The sequence below is a fragment of the Carassius auratus genome, chromosome 32 (assembly GCF_003368295.1).
Source record: "Carassius auratus strain Wakin chromosome 32, ASM336829v1, whole genome shotgun sequence".
Lineage (NCBI taxonomy): Eukaryota > Metazoa > Chordata > Actinopteri > Cypriniformes > Cyprinidae > Carassius > Carassius auratus.
Window position 1 is genome coordinate 30618569 of NC_039274.1, and position 24698 is coordinate 30643266.

General features: G+C 36.3%; 3 protein-coding genes and 1 long non-coding RNA gene across 9 annotated transcripts in view; 3 read left to right on the plus strand and 1 right to left on the minus strand.

The window, feature by feature from the left end:
* The window catches only part of LOC113052084 (exocyst complex component 6B-like), an 84915-nt gene extending 77430 nt beyond the window's left edge, over positions 1-7485 (minus strand). For all 6 annotated transcript variants that reach the window (XR_003276979.1, XR_003276980.1, XM_026216400.1 and 3 more), the window contains exon 1: positions 7342-7485. Coding sequence is in view for 4 of the 6 variants with exons in the window: in XM_026216400.1 (XP_026072185.1) it covers positions 7342-7430 (89 nt within the window). In the remaining 2 variants the exon portion in view is untranslated. The remainder of the gene's footprint in view (positions 1-7341) is intronic.
* Positions 7486-12506: 5021 nt separating this feature from the next.
* LOC113052085 (bcl2-associated agonist of cell death-like) lies at positions 12507-14991 on the plus strand. Its single transcript, XM_026216401.1, has 4 exons — positions 12507-12641; positions 13396-13550; positions 13808-13998; positions 14140-14991. Exons 2-4 carry the CDS (start codon positions 13403-13405, stop codon positions 14251-14253), a joined length of 453 nt encoding a protein of 150 aa, XP_026072186.1. The 5' UTR covers positions 12507-12641; positions 13396-13402; the 3' UTR covers positions 14254-14991.
* A 403-nt stretch (positions 14992-15394) lies between these two features.
* On the plus strand, positions 15395-16189 carry LOC113052086 (uncharacterized). The gene is made up of 3 exons (XR_003276981.1): positions 15395-15780; positions 15904-15932; positions 16052-16189. It is a non-coding gene; the product is annotated as an uncharacterized LOC113052086 (long non-coding RNA).
* A 4883-nt stretch (positions 16190-21072) lies between these two features.
* Positions 21073-23740, plus strand: LOC113052538 (glycoprotein hormone alpha-2-like). The gene is made up of 4 exons (XM_026216949.1): positions 21073-21253; positions 22777-22906; positions 22994-23178; positions 23453-23740. The coding sequence occupies exons 1-4, from the start codon at positions 21191-21193 to the stop codon at positions 23555-23557; spliced, it is 483 nt and encodes a 160-aa protein (XP_026072734.1). The 5' UTR covers positions 21073-21190; the 3' UTR covers positions 23558-23740.
* The last annotated feature ends 958 nt before the right edge of the window (positions 23741-24698 follow it).

Here is a 24698-nt window from a genome sequence, read left to right on the forward strand (position 1 = left end):
ATGTTTATGGATAAACTATACTTTCTAAAAAAAAAAAAAGAAGAAGAAGAATATTCTATCCAACTACAAGCAACAGCACAAATAAATACAATAGATACAAACAATAAACCGGAAATATCAGGGGGTTTTTTTCCTTTCTTTTTTAGGTAGGTCTAGCATAAGTTTTTAGGTACAGAAATTGAATAAAGTAATCAAATGTAAAACAGCATTGCATATTGGACTGTATAAATTAAAGATTATTCTTTATTAAAGTTACAAAAGCTTTTTAATCAAGAGCGGTGAGTGATTTCTTTGTTGTTGCTGTTCGATTAAGACGGTCAATTTAAGAGAATGCACTGATCCAGTGCACTGATACAGTAGACCTACGTTCAGCCGTCTGCTGTAGGATACTTACCAAGACAGGCATTTTCACATAATGTTTGTCTGAATTTGTCCATTTGAACACAGTACTTAAGAGAGAGCTTAATATTTGCGCGAGGGTTTGCGTGCTTCAGATGAGCGCATATGCACAAATCTTCTCACTGCGCGTGCTAGCTTGCAACCTCTGGCTCTTAAATGTTTAAACTGCCAAAGCTTAAATACATATTAACGTGTGCTGTTCAGATCTCATCTGTGAGCGCGCGCTATCAGCACCCGGCAAAAATGTGGCAAATATACATGTATAAAATGTTTTACACTTAAATGAAATAAAGTCCCCAGTCATATCAACTGCATGGAAAGGGATGTATTATTGGGACCTCTTCTTGTGCTCACATGATATTAGCAGTAGTCACAGATATGCCTTTGAGTAAGAGATTTCTAAAATAGCAACAGAGAAAAAAAACCTTCACCATAATGCTCCATCCATGCCAACAGGAGCTGCAGGATGGACCAAGCAAAACAAACTAAATATTACTTGGTGCAAGTAAAAGAAAGTCAAATCGACTAAAAAAAAACAAGAGGCATTTTCTTTAAAAGCAATTAAGGATGCAATTAAGAGCTTAGCAAAGTCCTAATCTAGTAAACCACCAAGTCCACTGTGGAGAGAAAAGGAAAAAATTATTTTGAACACTTCCCTGGTAATACCAAACAGACAAGTTAAAGGGGGGGTGAAATGCTATTTCATGCATACTGAGTTTTTTACACTGTTAAAGAGTTGGATTTCCATGCTAAACATGGACAAAGTTTCAAAAATTAAGTTGTACGTTTGAAGGAGTATTTTTGTTCCAAAAAAACCTCTTCCGGTTTGTCACAAGATTCGGAAAGTTTTTTTAGAGTATGGCTCTGTGTGACGTTAGATTGAGCGGAATTTCCTTATATGGGTCCTAAGTGCGCGCTCTTCTGCCGGAAGAGCACGCGCTCCAGTATAGCAGAGCACTGAGAGGCTGAGCACAGCCTGATCAGAGCGAGAGCGTCGCGAAAAGTCACAAAAGAAGTGTGTTTTTGGTTGCCAGGGCAAGACAACCCTGCACAGATTACCAAAAGAGAAACAGCATTAAGGGACCAGTGGATGGAGTTTATTTTTACAGAGCATCAACGGAGTTGTGCAAGTGTTTTTGTTTGTTCCCTGCATTTCGGATTGCACATTGTTTATTTCTTAAGGATAATGCAGTCCCAACGGAAAAGGGTCACGATTGTGTGTTGGAACCACATGCGGTGAGTAAAACTGCTTCAAATATCTCTGTGTTGTTAACTTAGCTATCAGCGAGTAAGCACATCAAGTAAACAACATGCGATGTTGTCATCAAACTGCACTTTCCACATGTACAGCTTAAAAAAAAAAAGAAGACATAAAGTGGAACTTAGTCATTTTCCAAAACCGCTAAGCAAATATATACAGTTTCAGTACATGCCACATAGCATACCGCCTTTGCAGATGCTGCTCTTGTTAAATTTCAGCCTCTGGATCTGTGTCACAGCTTCCACATGCTCTCAACTCAAAAGCCTACTCGCGCTCATGATTCTTTAGCTCCGCCCACACGTCACGCCTCTAGGCGCTCGTGTTTTTCCGGGAAAAATCGGTACAGACTATCTTTCTCTTATAAATATAATAAAAATAAAGACTTTTTGGAGTTATGAAGGATGCAGTACAACTCTATAGGTACTCAAGATTAACAGGATATTGAGTGAAAACGAGCATTTCACCCCCCCTTTAAAGCAGCCAATAGCCCGCTGAAGATCCTTCGACCCAAATCATCTCAGCGTTTTACAGCGGGGCCTGTAAGTAATCTTGTGTGAGCTTTTGCAGTGACTCAGCTGGGTGTAGACCTGGCTGCACCTTTGTGGTAAATTGGTCTCTGCTTCTTTGCTGAGGTTTGTGGCTGCAAAATACATTACACACAAACCATAGCCCAAAACTGCTCTGTGTAGCTGTACCCGATTGTTGCTGCTGTCACTAAAACTGAACTGAATAAAGCAATGCATTTAGAATTCTATTAAGAAATGTGTCTTGCTAGGCTGCTTACTGATCAGGGGCCAATTGCAAAAAATGTCTAAAGCTGAGAAAACACTGTTATAATAAAAATAGAATACTTTTTAACTAAAGGGGATTCTTGCAACTGTGCCCATCGTGTGTGCGCTCTATGATGCTTCCAGACAGATTAAAATTATAACTTTAGTTGCCACATCACTATTAATATTACTTATATCTATGGTTCTGAGTTTGTTCTAAAACCCAAGCCAGAATATCATGCAGACATAGACCTAAAATAACATAAACAACCTAATAATGTTTAAAATGCATCACATTGTTTTATAACCAAACATTTTACAGAATCTTTTTTTAATTTGTTTTAATGTTTTTAATGCAAGCCATGGAAGGTCCTATGAAACTTTGATACAGTTCTCCGCCTCTGTTCTTTAAATAAGCAGTCCTTGAGAAATGTTCCTACAAAATGATTAGCTGTGAAGTGTTTGTTCGAAATTCCTCAGGTGGATGCAGGAAAGAGTGCAAAATATTTACAACATTCCTGTTGCCATAATTGGAACGAAGAACCGTGTTTCCAATGCTTCAGTCCTCTCTTCCTTTTTGAAGTGGTTAATCACCCTACAGGGGTCAAGACAACAACTGCCCACACAAAGTCCAGGAAATCAAGGACATTGAAGATCGACAGAACTTTAAAACAGAAACAAGAGAAATTGGATGAGAGAGAGAGTTTGTCACAGCTGAGAACGTATTAGGGCTGTCACTTTTACTTCGAAAATTGATTGCACAATCGATCGGACCAACCAAAAAAGTTTCGAAAATGAAAATAGGAAAACGATTTTAACCAAACATGTACACTATTAATTTTAAAAGAATTAAACAATTAAAAAATATAGATGTAACAAAACTCACAAACAAGCAGAAAAAGAAAATAAAGAATTCCGCTAGATATAATATAGCTAGATATAAAATACCAGCAATTTACGCGCCTACAAGACCCAGTTACGTCGAAAGCGACCTCTCTACGTTCACACCAAAAGCGAATAGAGCATCTGGCACAAATGATTTCAATGTTAAGTCAATGTAAAGACACGTTTACACACGTCTAGAGGTCTCGCGGCGCGGTAGACGTGAATTCGCCTCATTCGCTCATCTAGTTACAGGAGATTCTGAGTTATGAAAAGGACCATTGCAAGCTGACAGCGACCAGTAATACCCCCACCTTGCGCAGCTGTACCTGAGTGTCCCTAGGACATGTGGTCTGTTCTCAAGTCCATTTAAAGTTTCATTTTTTTTAACAGTTGTTTGAAATGGACTGAATCATTATTTAAAATAATCTTGGAGATTTCTGAATTGCATAAATCATAAATGCAGCCGGGTTGAAGTCTGCAGTGATGTTTTTCTTTTGTTATGGCAGCAGTCCCCTCTGCATATACATTTTTTCGAGAATGTTGCACTCCTGTTGCTGTTATGCACGAAACTTCATGCCAATAAATAAGAAATATTTTTTTTTTTAGACATGGACAATCGATTTTACAATCGATTGAATGAACACTTATGTCTTAAAAATTGAAAATGATTTTTTCACAAAAGTGACAGCCCTAGAAGGTATATGCAGAACAAACAGTCAAGTGTCCAGCATGCAAATCACTGTGGTCCAACATGTGACAAGAAACTGATCCCTGGTTCTCCGCGATGCACACATTTTACACACACTGAATAAACTCACGGCTGATAGTCAAGAAAGACTTCATTTTATTCCTTCAGATGTTTTTACATTTGAGCTCTAAGGGCCACATACTCGTTGCAGTTTCATATGGTTGTCACTCCTCTTCTAAGTGCTTTGAACATTCAGTAACAACTATACACAAACGTGTACAAAAAGTATCGAACACAAAATCAAACACTGCACAGCAACAGATTGGATTAAACAACAAGTTGCTAAAAATTAGCTACATAGTAACTAAATTGGTTGTCCATTTCACCAGGTATGTAAACAAACATACCTGTGGCAGTAGTAGTTTTTATGATTTCACTCAAAACTCTGATAATATGAAGACGTATATAAAAGGCCAGGCTCTGTAACTGCAGAAGATTTAAATTTATAACTAGTTGTTCACTTTTAACCAGGCAGACTGAAATGGGTTGAAGTAAGCAGGACTCTCCCTAAACTTCTGTGCAATCTTAAAGTAGAGGTATAATCAACAGATCATTTCTTCTGTATTCTGACAACAGTTAAACAGGTTACTGAAAAAATTAAAAAAATAATGCAGGTTGGGACTTGGTTCTATCCATCAGTTGTTGACTGGATGAAGGCAGATCTGAATGCGAGGTAGCAGTCGATTGAAAGGGGTGGGTTTAGCATACGTCAGCAGCAACAAGTCTGACATTTCACCAGAACATCAAATTACGACATTTTGATTAAAAATTTATGATAAAAAAAATGCATGAATAAAAGTTCACAATTTGATAAAAAAAAGGGGCCTTTAGAAAACAGATATGGTGAATTTCCATTTCATGATACATTTTAATACTTCTAGATACCTTGGAAAGAATGAGTGGACCAGGGAATGGCAGACTTCTTTCTTCTGCTTGCATTATGCTACACGGCTTAACCATAGGAATGTAAATCACAAGTCCTGACGTGTGTGAACATTATGAAACAGCCACTCACTTCTTCTACAGAGTGATAAAAATGACTTGTAAACTACAGAATGCATAAAGCAATTTCTAATACTAGCCATAACCAGTCCTTTTATATGAGATGAACAAAATAATCAAATAATTATAGACAGAGTTGAGCGGGAGTTGAGGCAGCACAGTCTGGAGAAACTGACTCACAAAGGCAGACCAGCCCAGGCTTTCTCAGAGATCTCTTTCTCTCTCTTTCTCTCTCATACACACACACACACACACACACAATTCAGACCTAAAGTCCCAAAAGTCTTGTTAGATGTGTATTTACATGAGTCCAAATATAGTTCTCAAACATTTAAGAGTCTCCTTTAAATACTATGTTATTTAAAAAATGGCAAGAACAAACAGTTCAAACAGACATCTAAATTGAGGAGATAAGAAAAAAAGGGGAAGGCAGTTTCAGCCAACCATTTAAAAAAAACAAAATGCTGATATCGATGAGCTTGTTTACAGTTTATTGAGCCTTGTCTGGCAATGTGTTGTACCATCCATTACAAGTCATCTAAAAGTACATCACAATGTGAGAGGCCCTCCACTGTCCTTGTATTAGTACTTCAAAGAAAACACAGAGAGAGAACACTGCCCATTGGATCTGCACAGCCAATTAGCTAACAAAAGTGATGTACCCTTGCTTTACTACACAACCTGAACTTACAGAATGATACATGGGAAGTTTCTGCATTACTTGAGGTTCTTCTAATGTGCAGCAATGGTAACAGGTGCAGGAGAGATATATGTGCTGTATATGTTATGTAAAAAAGACCTGGGGTAGTTTGAAATGATACAGGGGTCATTATGTGCATGCTTACTTAACTCATTCTTTATTTATGCTTGTAATTTTTTTAAAGTCTCTTCAATTATTTAGTCCACTTAAATGCCTCCCCTCTCTTACAAGTGACTACAATCTTGCATTCAGATCTGCCCGCCATCCAACTGATGACCAATGGATAGAACCGAGTCCCTCCCCTTTTTTTTGGGGGGGGGGGGTGCTGGGTTGTGTACATCAAAATATTAAAGAAAACATCTTTTGAAACTTTCATCGACTAAACATGCACACATTACCATGGCTAGGAAGCCAGGCTGTGCTTGCAATGTCAGCTCATTCTGTCAATGAAAGTCCCATTAGAGGGTGTGAGACTATGAAGCCATTATCAGTGTGCCCCACACACCCTGCTAGCACCAAAATTAGCATCACCCAGTTTCACTTTCAGAACAACATGTAAAACAAACTAGTCACCAAGAACTGGATTAAATTAGTGATTGTAGTAGTATCCAAACAACAGAGCTGACAGATACAGGTCAACTATGTGGAAAGGGCACATTATGCTTTCTAAGCTCTGTGTACTTGCTCAAAATATTGGGAATCTTATGATTGTTAAGCAGCTAATCGTCACTGGTCAAATTCCCTGCAGATCTTCACTGTAAACAGCTTTAGTTGAGTCATGGTGTCTTGACACAGATGTTGCTATCATATGGGAAGGTGACTTTAAAAATAACTGAATGACAATAAATAATAAACACGGGCAATGAAAGATAAACTAAAGCTGAACCAACTAACTCTTAAAAAAAACAACTGGCTTGTTGATTTCATCTCATAACATCCTTTTCAGAATGTCAACCATTTCTGACAGACTTTCTGACATTTAACTGAAATCTGTGGTTTGCAAATGTAGCTCAATGTGGTTAAAAAGTTAAAATGTTAATTTGGTGACAGCTGAATTTGGTTTTCATTAAATAGTACATAAATACATACATAAATAAATAAATAAAATAACTTTTTCTCCCATCATGATCATGTCCAATAAAAAACGAATGTGTAATCGAGCTCTGACGCAGAAATACATTTTAGGAAAAAGCAACATGCCAAACGTTTTGAGAAGTTAAAAGCCTGGGCTACTTCCTTAAATACAATGGACAGCAACAGAAGAGCACAGTAGTGATCACGTTCCTTTTGGTTTGTTTTCAAATAAAGAGCGTTTTTCATAATCTCAAAACATCCGCCCGCTCTCCGGGAGCAGTGCAAGGGGACATGTGAGAGGAATACTAACTAAAACTTTCTCTAAACCGCCACCGAGCACCTACATTACAAGAACGACAACTTGAATGGAAGATTTCCTGGCAAGTCTCTTAAGTATGAAGTTGAGGCAACAAGGAGAACAGCTTCTCCAGCAACCTTTTAACCAAAATGTCACGTCACAGCCCGAGCCCGGTAGCTTGTGGTACTGTTAATGAAGACTTACCGGAGTGTTGGCCCGATGCAGTTAGTGTCTGTGCTCTCAATCTCACGCAGGATTCGCTCGTGCTCTGCTGCTGTCTCGGCGCTCGCCATCTTCCATAACCACGCGACGCGCTCTTGAGAACCATAGAGAGAGAGAGAGAGAGAGAGAGAGTACTGGAGATTTTACTTCCGGTATTACTGTTGAACGATTTCTTGATCAATTACGGCTAAATAAGTTTTAGAGTGAACAACACAAAATTGTAATTAATTGTAATACTTTAAAGAATACAATTGGAGGAGGCTTTTTATTGAGAAGTACCTTTTAATTATACAATTTTGAACATTTTATACTAGCAAAGTATAAAATAACAAAAAAAAGTAAGGCGATTGAATTAAGAAAAAAAAGCGTTTATATTAATGACTGAATATGTTATACTACATGAGAATATTTATGCTAATTATTACAACCTTATAAAAATCAACTCAAAACACAAATCTTATATTGCAAGACAGCGACATCTTGTGCTTCATGTACCAAACACATTGTGTTAGAGCAGTTGGGCCGCCAAATAATAATATTCTTAATATATGTAAAAAGTCTAAGTCATAACATAATAACATCATTTCATATAATTAAATAAGAAAAAAAATATTAAACTGTAACTATGCTTCTACTATTCAAGCTCGCTGATTGGTTTAAGATAAACCGCCAATTTATCTAGATATTTTTGCTGCATACAGAACAACAGCAGTTGTGCCAAGGGGTGCCAGACCGAGTTATTTTCTGTTAATTGCTATTTCATTCAATAAAGACAGTTAACAATCTAGCTTCTGAGTACGAATTTATTAACCCAACAATAGCGGGGTCAGTTAATTAGTTATTTTTTTGCAGTGGGCCACGCAAACATATGTGTTTGGTTGTGTGGGCCGTGAGTTGAAAAAGGTTGGGAACCACTGTGTTAGAGGATATTAAAAGTAAACATCAGAGATGTAAAGAGTGGCTGAAACCATACTTGAAGAAAGTACAGGTACCTTACAGTGAACATTACTCCACTAGAAGTCACCAATTTCAAAACATAATAGTAAAAGTCTTATCTGATTTTTGAAATAAAACTCAACACCTCAATATGGAAAAAAATAAAAATAAGAAATGTCTTTTCAGCATAACAGCTAAATAATATAGATATAATATATATATATATATATATATATATATATATATATATATATATATATATATATATATATAATATATATATATTATCTACTTCAATACAATACAAAAGATACTTATTCCAAAAATTATTGAAGTAGGGAGTAAAAGTTGCTAAATATTTGATACAAAGTACAATCACAGAGTATCCAAAAAAGATACTCATGTACCTACAGTAATTAATTACATTTACTCAAATACTTTCCATTAAACCTCTGGTAGACATGGAAAAAAGTTATATCATTATCATAAAAGCAAACTTTTTATAATTTTATTTATTTCAATTTAACAATGCGCTATAGGTGTCATTAATTGCTGACCATTGTCCATAGCAACACTCTGTAACTGACCATTCACCCATAAAGCAAAAATAAAAAGAATACATTTATTTCAGCTCATCTGTATTTCATGTATTCATTTATTTCAAATAAATAAAGTTGCCTGAGTTTAAACGGGTTTTCTATTAATTTCATTAAAAACAACAGTAATAACTGTTTATTTTTACGTAGTTTTTACTTTCTTTCTAGATTTGTTATTTATGTAATTATTCTTTCGTTCCATTGTTGTGTGTGTGTGTGTGTGTGAGAGAGAGAGAGAGAGAGAGAAAGAAAGAGAGAGAGAGAGAGAGAGAGAAGGACTTTTTCCAGGCCTTAAAGCAACGGGATGCCCTCAGAATATTTTCTGACTCCACCTTTGGCACACCCTCACATATCATCATACACACAGGCACCAACGACTTGAGAAGGGAACAGGAGAGAGTTGGGCAGCTAATCTGCAGAGTAGCAGAGAAGGCTACGGAGACCTACCCCAACACAAAGATCACCATCTCTACCCTCCTACCCCGCAGAGACATCCACCCAGACACCATCCAAAGAGTCAACGCTGACATCTCCAAAGGATGTGCTCACCTGCCCAATGTGCACCTGGCTCATCATCACCCTCCATAACAATCAGGGACCTGTATGACCATGTACACATAAAGAAGGACAAAGTCAATGTGTTTGCAAAAACACTGAAAGACACAACAGACAAAACACCTTCACAACCCTGAAAACACAGCTGCCAACTTACAGAACACAAAAGCAGACACCCATAAACCTACAAACTCATCACAGAGAATGACCACCACTGGCTGCACAATACCAGGGACCCCCACAACATACTAAAATCCACATCAGAACACCCCATGCACCAGCACCACCACAGATCTACACCAGCCCATCAGGAGAAACCCCAGTTTGCACCAGATCACCACGTAACCACGAACAGCAGCAGCAGCAGCAACCAGCCTTCCACCCGCTCATGCAGCCTCAGCTGATAACACACCGAACCCAGCACCACTCCCACACCTCAGGAGCTACGCTCAGGCCCTGAAAGGACAAACAAATACACTGGAGATGAGTGAGATCAGAAAGCTGCTGAACTACATCAGTGCCCAGCTGACAGCATGAGAGTCCACACAGCATGCAAACACCTGCCTAACAATAATAATAAAAAAAAAACTTTACTTTTCCAAAACACTATTAGAAAAGGATTACCTCTATTTTTGGATTACCTTTATTTTTGAAAACAAGAACTCTATACTGTGAACTCTTAAAATGACTCTGTCAATATCAATGTGGAATATTCAAGGATTGAATTCAGCAGCCTTTGGGGTAAAGAGCTCAAACACTGAATTCCAGAAGAGCATCAAAGATGTGGATATTATAATTCTACAGGAGACATGGAGCAGGGCAGACACCCACTGCCCACCCAACTACAGAGAAATCATCCTACCATCACAAAAACTCAACACAGTCCGACAGGGAAGAGACTCAGTAGGACATATTATCTGGTACACATCAAAACTCTACAACCACATCAACACAGTGAAGCAATGCAAATACTACACATGGCTTAAAATACACAAGGAACTGCTCCCATCCAGAAAAGATATATACCTGTGTGCCATATACATCCCACCATCAGAGTCCCCCTACTACAGAGAAGACACGTTCTCCATATTAGAGGAAGAGACAAGCCACTTCCAGGCCCAGGGAAATGTGCTTATCTGTGGAGACCTGAACGCAAGAACAGGACTACAGCCGGACTTCACCGACACACAAGGTAGCAAATACATCAACAACAAACTGAATGTTATTAATAACACATTCTCCCATATCCACAGAAATAACCATTATCATATTGTAAATAAGAATGAGAAAGACCTCCTGCAGCTCTGTCGAGGCCTGGGTCTTTATATCATCAATGGTAGGTTACGAGGAGACACTTTAGGGAGATTTACATTTTGCTCACCTCTGGGGAATAGCACAGTTGACTATAACAGACATAGATCCTTCATCTCTCAGATCATTCACTGTTAGAGAACTAACCCCTCTGTCCGATCACTGTCAAATCACTGTGTACCTCAAAAAGACTGAAAATAACATTAACACAAAGCCCAGTAAACTGTACAACATCAGAAAACCATACAGATGGACTGAAAAAAGCGCTGAAGAATATCAGAAAGCACTTAGCAGGCAAAAAATACAAGCACTGATAGATAACTTTCTAAATAACATCTATGCTCACACCAATGAAGGTGTCAATCTTGCGGTCAAAGATTTAAATTACATATTTGAAAAATAACACCAATCTTTAAAAACGGAGATAAATTTGATCCTAACAACTACAGAGGCATCCGTGTGAGCAGCAACCTGGGAAAGTTATTCTGTAGCATAATAAATGCTCGACTATTAGACTTCATCACCACACACAAGTTACTGAGTAGAATTCAAATTGGATTTTTACCAAATGACCGTACATCTGACCACATCTATACATTACATACTCTAATTGAAAAACATGTTAACCAAGATAAAGGTAAAATATATGCATGCTTTATTGACTTTAAAAAAGCTTTTGATTCAATTTGGCACCAAGGACTGTTTTACAAACTTATTGAAAGCGGCATAGGAGGTAAAACCTATGACCTTATCAAATCAATGTACAATGTTGCGTAAAAATCTACACCCAACATACGAGGTATCTTTCCCAAGAGCGTGGTGTGAGACAGGGCTGCTGCTTAAGCCCAACATTATTTAACATTTACATCAATGAACTGGCAAGCAGTCTGGAGTGATCCGCAGCCCCTAGCCTCACACTACACATCTCACATATGAAATGCCTGCTGTATGCAGACGATCTGGTTCTGCTGTCTCCCACTCAACATGGTCTACAGCAGAACCTGGACCTGCTAGAACAATACTGCCAGACCTGGGCCCTGACAGTCAACCTGAAGAAAACCAAAATCATGATCTTCTAGAAAAGATCCAGATCCCAGGGAACACAACACACATTTACATTAGGCACTGACCAGATAACACACACATCACAGTACAACTACCTGGGTTTGAAAATCACATGCACAGGAAACTTTAATCATGCTGTGAATGAACTGAGAGATAAAGCACGCAGGGCCTTCTACGCCATAAAACAGAAATGTCCTATAGAAATCCCTATTAGAATTTGGCTGAAAATATTAGAATCAGTAATTGAGCCCATTGCACTCTATGGCAGTGAGGTGTGGGGTCCACTGACCAATCCAAATCAAGATTTCACCAAATGGGAAAAACTTCCAATTGAGACCCTGCATGCAGAACTGTGTAAAAATATATTACACGTCAAGTGCACCTGCATACAACAAATAAGCATGTAGGGCAGAATTAGGCAAATATCCTCTAATCATAAAGATACAAAAAAGGCACATGTAGATTATGATATCCCATATTACTGTATTGTATTACTTATGTATATTTTAACTCTGTAAATTTACTACCATATTATATTTTATTTTAGCCTATTTCTAACTTATACTTTCACATATAATTCACTTTGCACTACATGGTTAATACTTTTTATATATTTTATTATTACTATTATTTTTTTCTTTCTGTAAATACATATGAAAAATGTGAAAATTGAGAGCTGGAGTGAATTGCAGTTGCGCTGTTACTCCGCACAGCACGGGTGCGTCACGACAGCAGCAGTCCTAACAGAGCCAGTCCAAAACAAACACCCAGAACACCCGGAAGACGTGTACGTAGGACGCCGACAGACTCCAGAAATCGGTAGGTAACTCGATATCTGACTCTATGGTTGCAATATTAGTAATTAAATAATGAACGAAGCGATGTTGAAAACACTACAAGGTAGGACTGAAACTTTTAAATGTTTGTAACCCGCGGTCGTTGGAAGATGTAACCACTTTTTAAGGGTTTGGGGTGGCGCTGAGCTTCAAAGTCGTAAAAAGAAGTTTCCCGTTGATCCCCGTTTTTATTGGTGACCGTTTGAGATTACAACCTTATCGTTAAGTGTAATAATTATAAACTCGACAAACACATATGTAGTTGAGCATTTGCAGAACTATATTTAAAAAGCCTGGTATTGGTTTCACTGTTATTGTTATGTTTATTGTTGGATATGGATAATGCATTTTATTTCTTTGAAATCAGCTCTGAGAAATATGTCTGTGTCAGTTTAACGTTACACTATTATCGCTAAAGTCTTGAGTTCAGACCATAACACTGTGTTTTGTTCTTTTGTTGTTGTTGTTGTTACTGCCGGTGTCTCAAGAGTGAAATGCTGCGCCACAGTGTTGCCTGAAGAATTGTAACGTTTGCTTCATCTTCACCAGTAGCTTATATGGTTATATGGTTGATCCTGACTCTGTTCTTAGTTGATGTTTTTGAGAATAAGCTATAAATAGAACATACAGCCATGCCTTTAGTACAGTAGTCAGTGTTTCCATTTTTTTAAACAGCAAATGTATAAGTGTGCATAAATGAAAATGTCATTCACCTATTTTTTTTTCTTTACTTGCAGTTTAATCATGGCACATATGTTCAGTATCTCTGACAATGATTTGGAGACGGAGACAGAGACATCTGAAGACCGTGAGGACCCGGGCCCGACAAAAAATAACAGTGGATCACTGCAGAAAACAAACCAGCATATCACTGTGCCTGAAAATCTGAAAGGTGATTTAGTCTCAAGGGCCTATAGAATAGGCATAATTCATTTATGTTGTATCCTGAATACACAGCACAGCAGACCACAATTACAAGCATATACAAATTTCACATTTCTCTGGGTTGGCATTGTTTTTAGCTTTTAAAGTCAATAATGAAACTAATTTATTTCACATGAAGAAATACTCTAAATGTATTCTGTATCTATATGTAAGGTATGATCAGATCAGATCAGTCAAGTGTCATTCAATAACATGTTTCTGTAGGACAACAGCTATGGAAACACATGAATCTTTCGCTGGATGACGAGGACCTGCTGGACACTGGGCCAGCAGATGAAAGTGATCTTTTCAGGCGGAGATCTCGCTCGGCTCCTCCTGCATTTTGGGCAGCTAAGAAATATGGCCGACAGCTAAGGAGAATGAGTGATGAGTTTGACATCCTCCATGATAAAAAGGTAAGGAAACAATTATTTGGCATAATAGAAACAGAGGAGGGTTTCAACTGTCAATGAAATATTCACTATAAACTAAAAAAATCAGTTTAAGCTACTCACTAAACAATGAAAATTGTTTTTCTTATCTTAAATGTCTTACAGTTGAAGAAGGTGAAGAGTGAAGGAACGACATGTCAGCTGCGGCAGTCCCCCAGCTGGTTTGCTTTCCTTTGGAGTCACAAAGAGTCTGATACTGAGTCGCGCCACACGGAGTGATCAACAGTGAATGAATGATGGAAGAAGAGAGAAAAGAGGACTACTGTACATAACAACTGGTGGAGGAATAAAAGGATGCACTGCTGTGAAGAGAGTGATTTTAAACCCTTTTCATGAACTACATTGAGACCCGTGACTGTTGAAAAGCACGATTGGTTTCTCGCTGGCATGTGCTATCCCACAAAGATGACAAAAAATGGAGAATCTCCTTAAGCTCTGGGAATATTATGCATTAAATCTCACGAATATGAAAAGCTGAATATCAGTTTGCTCAAAGCGCAGACTTTCTGTAACTCTGCCACATCAGTTTTCATATTCAGATGAAATCGTTTTTAACAAAAGCACATCGAAAGAAGTTAAAGGTTTTTTACTGTACATCATCTGTTAAATTAATTTTTACCTACATTTTTAGACCATCAGGTGTACATAATCTTTTTACGGTAAAGGGACTTTGGCCATTTTGAAGAGTCATCTTACTTTATTACCATCTCTGAGTCATAAAAAAACTCTTGGAATTGTCTACAACCAATAAGCAAAAGAGTCCAAAAACCAAGAATGTGTCTACATACCCAAGAGAGCAGGAGGCATAATCATTACTGGTATTACTTGAAAATTACAGATTATAAATGCTTTGTAATTTTTTTTATTAATTAAAAACAACATTTTATTGTGATGTTACTTGTTGTTGTTTATAACCAATATAGATAAATAAATAAAAAATAAACCACTTTTAACATAGGCTGTTCTTCTTTCAAAAGCGTAAAATGTAAGTACTATTCCTCATGTAATATAATTTGGCAATATATATGAAACTGAAGTTGTTTTATTTGCGCATGAGTCATACTCTACTCCTTTTTTTCTATCTGAGGTGTAACATTGTAAACAGTTTTGATATAAAGATTAAAAAACACTCCTGGCAGTATCCAATAATAAACTTTAAAACGATCAAAATGAAAGACATAATATCAAGCTAACCATGAAATAAAGAGCCATGAAATTTATAAAGCTGAACAACCTTGGAATATCTGCAAGTGAAAAATTAGCTATAATAAAAGTTTTTATCAATGAGCTGTCTCTAGAATTGTCTGATTTGGATATTGTCTTTTATAGCGTTAATGTGGAAGGCATGCTTTATGGGGTGGTCGTCGGTGAGGAGCTGGAGTTTTTTTAAGATCATTATTATCATTTTGGAGTTGATTTAGTAAACCTTGGGAAGATTTCATTCCTAATCTGATATTTGTTTTGCAGAATGCTGTGCATGCAGTACTTGCAAACCTGGATGGCCTTGTTCTTCACCACTTCACCACCCAGCATTTCAACATTTTTCCCTGTATGCTTCTCTGAATATAACTTTAAAGGGGTAGTTTACCTAAAAATAAAATTGTAGTTCCAAACCTGCAGAGCTGTTATCTTTCTTCTGAAGAAACACAGAAGATGTCAGGACCCAAGAGCAAAGAAGGGACCCAAACTGGACCCAATCAAAGACATTTTTTTTGTGTTCCACAGAAGAAAAAGTTTTTACGAAAGGTAAAGTTATTAAAGTTATTTATATATATATATATATAAATATCACCCTTTCGCTATGACATATGCTTTAAGTAAACTTTGTGAATGAATAAATGAGGCATTAATTTCACTCTTGTTCAACAGTGAAAAATACCAATGCCTGGAACACACTGGTGAGTGTCTCACTTATGTTAGAAACTGGTTCATTTCTTTTTTTGACCTGCAAAAATTCCATACCTAATGTTTTGCTTTGGTGCTAGTTCCCGATTCATATCATTGTAAATGCCCACAGGAGAAACTGTTGGTATCGAAAGGTCCACAGTGTGCTAGTGAGCCAACGAACACAGTCCAGACCACTGCAATGGATCATCCAGAAGAGGGCAATGTGAACCAACCCAAGCATAATAAACAAACCAAAGAGGGTTTTCAGTAAGTGTGTTGTTGTGCTGCGTTTTAATATGCTGCATGAAATCAATGTCAAGTCTTGTCCTTCACATATATGCAAAACTGTCTTTCCCTCAAAGTGTATATAGTTGTTTTTATTTTAACACTTGTAGTCTCATATTTACGTCACAATAAGACACAAATGGAAATAAAACAGGCCCAAACTTCATCTCATGACTCATACAGTGAACAGATGCCAATCATTTAAAAGGACATTCGGAGTGATGATGAAACCAAGCCATACAATTACAAAACGGTGTTTATAAATTATTTTCATGGGACCTTGCTGTCAGACAAACACTAGGAGACATCTGTGGGATTTTCCACTTTGTTTTCAGTGATGGTTAATAAGCTGAAATAAGATTGCTGACCTGAATGATGAGGTTTTTATGGCAGTTAAAGACAGCAGAGCACAGGAGCCTGAGCATGGGGCGCCATCTCAATGAAGCTGTCACTCAATCAGCAGGCAGGACATAATAATTTAACTGTTAAAATAACATCCCATCTCAACCAATTCCTCTGCATACAAAGAGATGCACAAATCAATAAACCAGCGGAGAACAGAACTTGACATGTAGTTTTAATTCTGTCATGTCCTCTTTTTTTTTTTTGGTGGGACTCCAGTAATTCGGTGGAGTTTACACAACTCACCTACTGCAGCATCGAAAATAGATGTCTTTTCACAGGGAATTTGTGTGTATGTGTGCAGGCCCTCAGGCTCATACGCTTGCAGACATGTTTAAGACAGGTCTTTTGTTTTTATGTTAAATGTCCTGGAACAGGAACAGGAATTAGATACGTCAAAAAAAGAGAACAAATAAATCTTTCTCTCTTTCAGGGAGTCCCCTTCCCTGGCCAATGGTGCAGAAGCGATAGTTTGTGGCAGTGAGGTTGGTGTATGAACGTGTGTTTTGGGGAGCCAGTTTTTCTCTCTATCACTCTCACACACACACACACACACACTGTCTCAATTGTTAATCACTTTTAATTGCCCCTGCAGGGTGCACAATCTGACATATTAGTTCATTCAGGTGGCATAACTACTCCATTATGTTAATTATAGCAGCTGATAAAAATAAAAAACCTGTTTCATGTACTTTTCATTTGTGAGCACATCCATCATTGGTATGTTCTTCGTTTCTCTCTTGTGTTTCTATTCTGTTGTAGATTCATGCTGACTCTCATGTGACTTGTTTACCAGTACCAGATGTGCATAATGGTAAAATGCATATTCAACATATTAGTTTCTTTCCTATTATTAATTTTTCTTTACTCATTTTTAGTAATCCAATCCAAATAATGTTAGGAGAAATAAGCCTTTAGAACCCCACAATTCTGCTCACATTTTTTTTTCTGTTAGTCATCAAAGCACTATTCTTTTTGAGGTTTAAAAGGGTTCATTCACACAGAAATGAAAATACTGTCATCATCTATCCCTTTAACCATCAAATAATCAGATATTTAGTTGTCAACCGATATGGGCTTTCAATGGTCGATGCTTATACCAGTAAAAGAATCCAGTGCTAGCAATTGAGAGGTACTCACTAGCTGAAATGAAGCTGAAATTTACTCAAGTTTCACAAACAAATGACAATCAAGTTCATTATTCATTGGCAAAGTCATCAGTATAATCTGTAAGTAACTAAGTGGTGGGCAAACATTTAACAAAGTTGCTGGGCCATTTCAAAATGATGAAATATCATCCAATATCAGTCTATCAGTTGAAAATAATAATAAAATAAAATATTTAAACTTGTGGGCTTTTTAACACATTGTTTAGCTCCCCCTGAAAGTCTTGACCTAAATTCAACAACTGTAAAGGACAGTGGGATCATTACTAGACAGGTGACAAATCTCTTGTGAGATATTAAATATGAAGTTAAATAATTTGAAATGTGTCATTTTTACACTATTGTAGAATGGAATTGGAACAAATTACAGAGCAAAAAACAACAACTCTTCCAAGTGTTTGAATCTCCATTAAGTTCTGAGATTGAAAACTCAAAATAGATGTATTTTCTGCATGTTCTTCTTACTGTTTTCACAGCTTGCTGTTTCCCCTTTCTCTGTTCTTCCATAAGAGTCTTGCAAATTAAAATGAAAAAATCCCAACCATCATTCCTTGACACATACAGAGAAGAATAAAAAAGCTGCTTCAATTTTAAGCTTCAAAGTTTTGAATCGCACCTGGTCCATTATTTCATTGCATTTGTGCCGTTTGTGAATTCTGATTATGTAAATTCTTCAAAACTTGTCTATAACGGTTCTAACTGTGTTCATTTAGTATTTTAAATTCATAATAATATTTCAAATGGTTGCTTTGGGTGAAAATTCCTTTTGTTGCATGTCACTCTCAGTAAGCCTGAAATTACATTGTATGTTCTATTATGTGTGTTCACCTGAACAGGGTCGTTAGAATAGCGAGTTTTGTTGGCTTTTTTGTGTTTCTGTGTATCTGAGTGTGTGCATGTTGTTACAGCGTTCACTAAATTGAGTTTGTGTGGGGCAGACCACTCTCAAGAAGGTGAGGTCATTGGCCAAGGCTATACACGCCCGATCCTCTTGTCTCAAAATCCACACCTGTTTCTGACTGCCTTTGCTAATTATTACAGGATCAAAGAAGAATTAGTTGAAGCTCTCCTGTATCTGTCAAAGACTTCTAACTTTGGGTTCATGACTCAAGAAAGAGCCCAGATTTATCTCTGTGGTTTTTATTTTCAGAGTTTACGTATGACTGTAACCTGAAAACCAGTAGAGTCATGAAGAATTCGATTATTAATACATCCGCTTGCGCTTTATAGTAGCTGCCAAAACAACAGGAAAGGGCATGGCCTCACGTTTTCACTCGATAAGCTGATTATATTAATATCTCGACCTTTAAACCTCCGTGTCAATCAAGCTCTGAAGGTTTTTTTGAGAAGCTGCCCCTGCATAAATCTTAATATCTTTTTATAATTACACTCCATTCTGTGATAAAAAGCCTGGGGACCTTGAAGTATGAATCATGCTGAGTGTGTGTGTTGTGGGGAGGTGGGTTGAGAGGATGTTCAATTATGTCATCCATTCCTTCTCCAATGACATAATGAATTGTGCGTGTTAGAAAGTGAATGGATTAATAGTAGTTTGCTAGTAGTCAGCACCAAGGAATGCATTGTAAAGGATTTCAGTTTAGCTTTTGCACTAAAATAGCATCAGGATCAATGAATATGCATCAACAACAACATTTACATGCACATCCTTTTTTAATGAATACTTTTATTCAGCAACGATGTATTAAATTAATCAAAATTAACAGTAAAGACTGACATTGTTTCAAAAAATTTATTAAAGTAAAGGATCATGATTTCTGCAGCATAACACTATTAAACTGATAAAAATAAATGTTTCTTGAGCGCTAAATCAGCTTATCAGAATGATTTCTTAAGGACCATATAACACTGCTTGCTGAGAATTTTGCTTTGCCATCACAGTTATAAAGTACATTTTAAAATAAAACCTTTTTTTTCAACTGTAATAATATTTCACAATATTGCTGTTTTGTTGAATTTTGTTTAAATAGATGCAGCCTTTGAGAGCACAAAAGACCCCAAACTTCTGAACAGTATATATACCATTTAAAGTCCTGACATGTTCACTAATTCTCATTTATGTATTTAATAATACAGAAGAATGCAATGAAATGACAATGAAAATTAACAGGGGTTTGGGCTATAAATAAGAGTAAGTGACTTACAGTTGAGTCATAATATTATCTGATGATATTGTCTGTTTATGCTCTATGAAAAAAGTTCCAAACAAAGGCACAACAGAACCTTTGCACATCTTTGAGGAACGTGGTGTTTCATTACTGAATGAATCTGCGTTTTTAAAAAAAAGAATTGGTTGAGCAAACATTAAATGCCCCATTGATAAAGACAGTGACTTGTTTTGTTCGAATAAATTTTTAATGATTCAGTTGAATGTTTGATTCAAAGACAGTGATTTGCTGCCGAATAATTTAACCTGACATAATTGAAAGGATCATTCACTCAGTTCATTCAGTTCATTTCCCAATATTTTATATTTAAAACTATATTTCAAACTAGTATTATTTATATAGTTGTAATGCAGTGTAAATGCATTTATGTGACCTCTGAGTTGCATGAAACAGATGCAGCTTCTGCAATGCAAAGATCATTGGAATGGTAACAGACCTGTAGTTTATTATTGTTATTGAATTGATTTAGAGAATGTAATAATCTGATGTAAAATGGAACATTAAGGATAGAAAATGTGTAAAGTAAAAAAAAAAATATTCCTAGAAATCAGTTTAAGGAAAAAATTATTTCTTAACCAAAAATGTGTTTCTTTAGTATTTTGACTTCTCACGACAATGTTTAATACCACCCATGATAACTTTTGTTTAAACGTGCAAATATAAAGAACTGTTTAGGTTGATGTCTTGAATAAGATGTTTACATGAGCAAAACTCCACTGTAATATACAGATACAGTATATTCCAGCTCTGCCAACACAATATCTGCAGTGTTAGTCACTGATTTAAAGTGATCTAAGAATCCATTTGATCACTGAAATTTCTAGATATTTCAAAACATTAAACTTTTACATTTGTTGTTTATATTGTTTGTCATGCAGTGTGCATATTCAAATATGAATTGCACAGATATTGATTAGGGATTTACAGACCAAAAGCAGTTTATTTTGAGATGATTTGGCCCTATCGTGAATGAAAAAGACCAGAGCATGAGAGATGAAATCACATGCAAACGGTTATAAAGTTTGCCAACATAAAAAGAAATGGGATTTGAAAGGGAACAACAGCAAGTGCATTAAAACAGTGGTATAATGGAAGTGGGGAGGGTCCCGTTCTCCACATCCACATGCAGGAGGACACATTGGTGAGTGGGTGTGACCACGCTGGAAGCTGAGCTCAGTTCTACCTGCACTACATATATGTGCTCTGTCAGAGAGAACTGCACACCTGCACATGTCCGAGGTCAACATCTTATCTGAACACACTTTGGCTTTGAAGCAGGATCCACATCTACAGGTAAACTTTCCTTGTTTCCCTTTAAGTCTGATTATTAAATACTGTAATGTGGATGTCTTGGTGTGAGTTTAATATTAATGTAAGACTGTAATGCTGATTTCTCTGTTACCTATTGTTTATGCTGTGGACAAAAGTTATTTCTGAAACTTTTTCCCCGAGGGAAAGTAATTCATTTAATGTATCTATCCATCCATCCGCCCTATCAGCAGCTAAGGCAACTTCGCATTTTTGCTCTAAACAATGAATTATATTTTGATCTGTGTGTACATTCATGCATGTAGCCTACTTACTCAAGATTGGTACCCTTATGAAACAAAACTATATTGCAGTATATTGGAAAATATAATGTAATATATTAGGCATATATTCTTATATAGGCTATATTAATTTTTTCCAATATATTTCAATATATTGAAAGCGGCAATCATTTGTATATTTTGCAATATATTATATAATATATGTATCATCAGTATATTATTAAATGTATTCAAACATATAAAATAAACAAAAATGGAAAATAATATATTACAATATATCACAATATATTTTAAGAAATATATTTTCCTTTCGTAAGGGTAGATAGATATTTAAAATATAGATATATTTTGCTCATGTAAGTTTACTGTGTGTGTGTGTGTGTGTGTGTGTGTGTGTGTGTGTTTATATAATAAAGGCAAAGAAAGAAAATCAAGGATAATCTATCAAAACATAATTCTAATTAATAAAGAAACTCTAAATAATAAAGAAGTCTAATTATGAGTATGAGTGAAAAACTAACTTTTTTTTAAATCGTTTCAACGCAAACTCGAAACTTGAAAAAACGATAAGTGTGTGGGGACAAAAGGACAAACAAAACTGTCAAGTCCAAAATACAAAAATGCAATCACCCAAACTATCAATTATTGCTAAATATTGAAGTTCAGAAAAAAAATTAAAAAAAATAAATAAAAAAAGCTATGTATGCTTTTGTTAATAAACTGTAATGTATAGTGTGCGGGATTGCATTTTCAAAAATATCTTTTCAAAATAGAAAACGAAAGAAAGAAATTCTAGCGTATATTGTAATTTTATTATATTGGACAAAAAAAACATATATAATTGTTCTGAATTGTTTCATATATAGGCTAAAGCATACATGATGAACCAGACACAATTTTATTATAATAAAATGTAGTTACTAATCGTAAACAAAAACAAGCCCGTTTACGGCATGGAAAGTGTGATGGGGAAAGTGGCAGATTCATTTTCAGATTATTTTGACAATTCTCAATAATGAACTCCCAAGACAATAGTCAGGAAAGGCTGGTCAGTTCTCACAGTTAGAGAAATTATTATTGTAAAGAGCCAAATGACTAAAATGTTTCTGTAAACGGTATGAAATAATGTATTAAAGTCATGCAGCACTAAAAGATTAAAATATGTGTCATTTACCAAGAATTTATCAAAGCAAATGTTCTGCATTGGTGATATATTCTACATAGTGGAATCTGAGTGAATTCTGATAGAATTTTAAACTCTCGCAGGTGAACATCACGATGCTCCGCTGCGTCTCATCTGATCTGGCAGTGCTGCTGTTGCCTATGCTTCTGGTGGGGTTGCTAATGCCTATTGGCTGGAGTTTCCCAGCCCTGACTCCTGGCTGCCACCTTTACCGTGAGTTTAGACCTCATTTTTATGAAGCAGTCAAAGTCATTCTCAAGAAAAAAGTAGCTACTAATTTACCGCTCTGTCTACACACAGCATTCAACGTGACCATACGGACGGACAAGCGAGGGACCTGTCGAGGAACTCAGCTGGTGTACGCGTGCGTGGGCTACTGTGAGTCCAGCGCGTTCCCCTCGCGCTACTCTGTGCAGCTGGCCTCCAACTTCACCCGCAACATGACGTCTGCTTCCCGCTGCTGCACCATTAGCAAGGATGCCAAGGTACAGCACTGGCACCGTGGTCAAACCATTATTATATCACTTTTTACATCAGAAGAACCTATTATGAACCATTATGACTAAAGATTGAAATGGTTCTGGTCCTCTGTGGATTTTTGGACATAACAATTTCCACCAGTTCAGTCATGCAATAATAATCTATTCTGTTTTATTCTATTAGGTAAATCATTTCAAATGCATTGACAAATACATCGTTTTATTAAAAAATCTGAAATAGGTTATTGATGATAATATTCTTCCATCGGTCTTTTCTCAGATCAAAGTTCGTCTGCACTGTCCTCAAGGCCGTCATCATGATGATATCGAGATCTTGACTGCGCGTGCCTGTCGGTGCAACATGTGCCACAAATCCCGTTACTGAGATCCCACGTAAAGAACGCGTCACTCATGCTGTACTTGACAACTAACACTGGTGTGTCAAATATGCATTTTTTTTTTTCATTTGACTTATAGTTCGGGATCAGTAGGATTTTAAGAAATACTTGAATTCAGCCAGGATACATTGACTTGATTAAAAGTGACAGTAAAATCTTTAGTATTTTTTTTAAAGTCTATTTCAAATAAATCATATTCTTGTGAAATTTCTATTTATCAAATAAAACTGGGAAAAAAAATCACAATTTCCACAAAAATATTAGGCAGCACAACTGTTTTCCGCATTGATCACCAAATCAGCATATTAGAGTGATTTCTGAAGGATCATGTGACACTGAAGTCTGCTGAAAATTCAGCTTTGTCATCATATAAATATATGACATTTTAAAACAAAACAAAACAAGAATATAAAATGGTAAATTGTAATGTTGCCCTGGTGACCTTAAGAGATTTTCTTTCAAAAACATTTGTATTTTTTTTTTTTTACTATTATAATAAAATAATATCATCTTCTTTTGTTTTTATCTTGTATTGTTCTAAGATCACACAGTTGGAAATAGCATGAGTGAATTGTTCTAGAATGTGGTGTAAAAACAGAAAGTTAAAAGACTACATAAAACAATTCAATATAAAACAATGGCAGATAGCATCAGATACTCTATAATAAAATAAAATCACTTTTCTAATATCGGTGCCACCTAATGACATAAAGAATGTATCTTACGTACTATATATTTATTAGGTGAAGTTTGCATAAAATGTCTAATATCTTTCAAAATAAACGAGTACATGATGTTACTGTGTATGGTTTATTTTTTAAATCATGTTTAAGTATATTACATCTAATGCATAACAATGTTCATATATTTTTTTACATAATAAGCATAGAAGAGAATGTGTACGAATGAGTTGTATGTATGTGCCCTTAAAAGGTTTCATACTCTGTGGTTTGAGGAGCAGTAGTTACAGTCACACTGTAAGCCTGAGGGTAATAATAGATTGGGGAGACACCCGGGTGACAGCCTGGTTAACGTGCTGTCAGGTGTAGGTACAGACATGGTGGTGTCTCTGGATATATAACGGCTCCAGAACTGGCTTCTGTGATATAAAACATGCAAGAACACGTC

What these genes read in the sequence shown, in the direction of transcription:
- LOC113052538 (XM_026216949.1), top strand. Translation starts at nt 21,191, where the DNA reads ATGTCCGAGGTCAACATCTTATCTGAACACACTTTGGCTTTGAAGCAG. An exon ending in AGCAGGATCCACATCTACAG is followed by an intron (nt 21,254 to 22,776) that starts GTAAACTTTCCT and finishes AAACTCTCGCAG; the next exon opens with GTGAACATCACGATGCTCCG. An exon ending in TCCTGGCTGCCACCTTTACC is followed by an intron (nt 22,907 to 22,993) that starts GTGAGTTTAGAC and finishes GTCTACACACAG; the next exon opens with CATTCAACGTGACCATACGG.
- LOC113052085 (XM_026216401.1), top strand. Translation starts at nt 13,403, where the DNA reads ATGGCACATATGTTCAGTATCTCTGACAATGATTTGGAGACGGAGACA. An exon ending in TGTGCCTGAAAATCTGAAAG is followed by an intron (nt 13,551 to 13,807) that starts GTGATTTAGTCT and finishes ATGTTTCTGTAG; the next exon opens with GACAACAGCTATGGAAACAC. An exon ending in ACATCCTCCATGATAAAAAG is followed by an intron (nt 13,999 to 14,139) that starts GTAAGGAAACAA and finishes AATGTCTTACAG; the next exon opens with TTGAAGAAGGTGAAGAGTGA.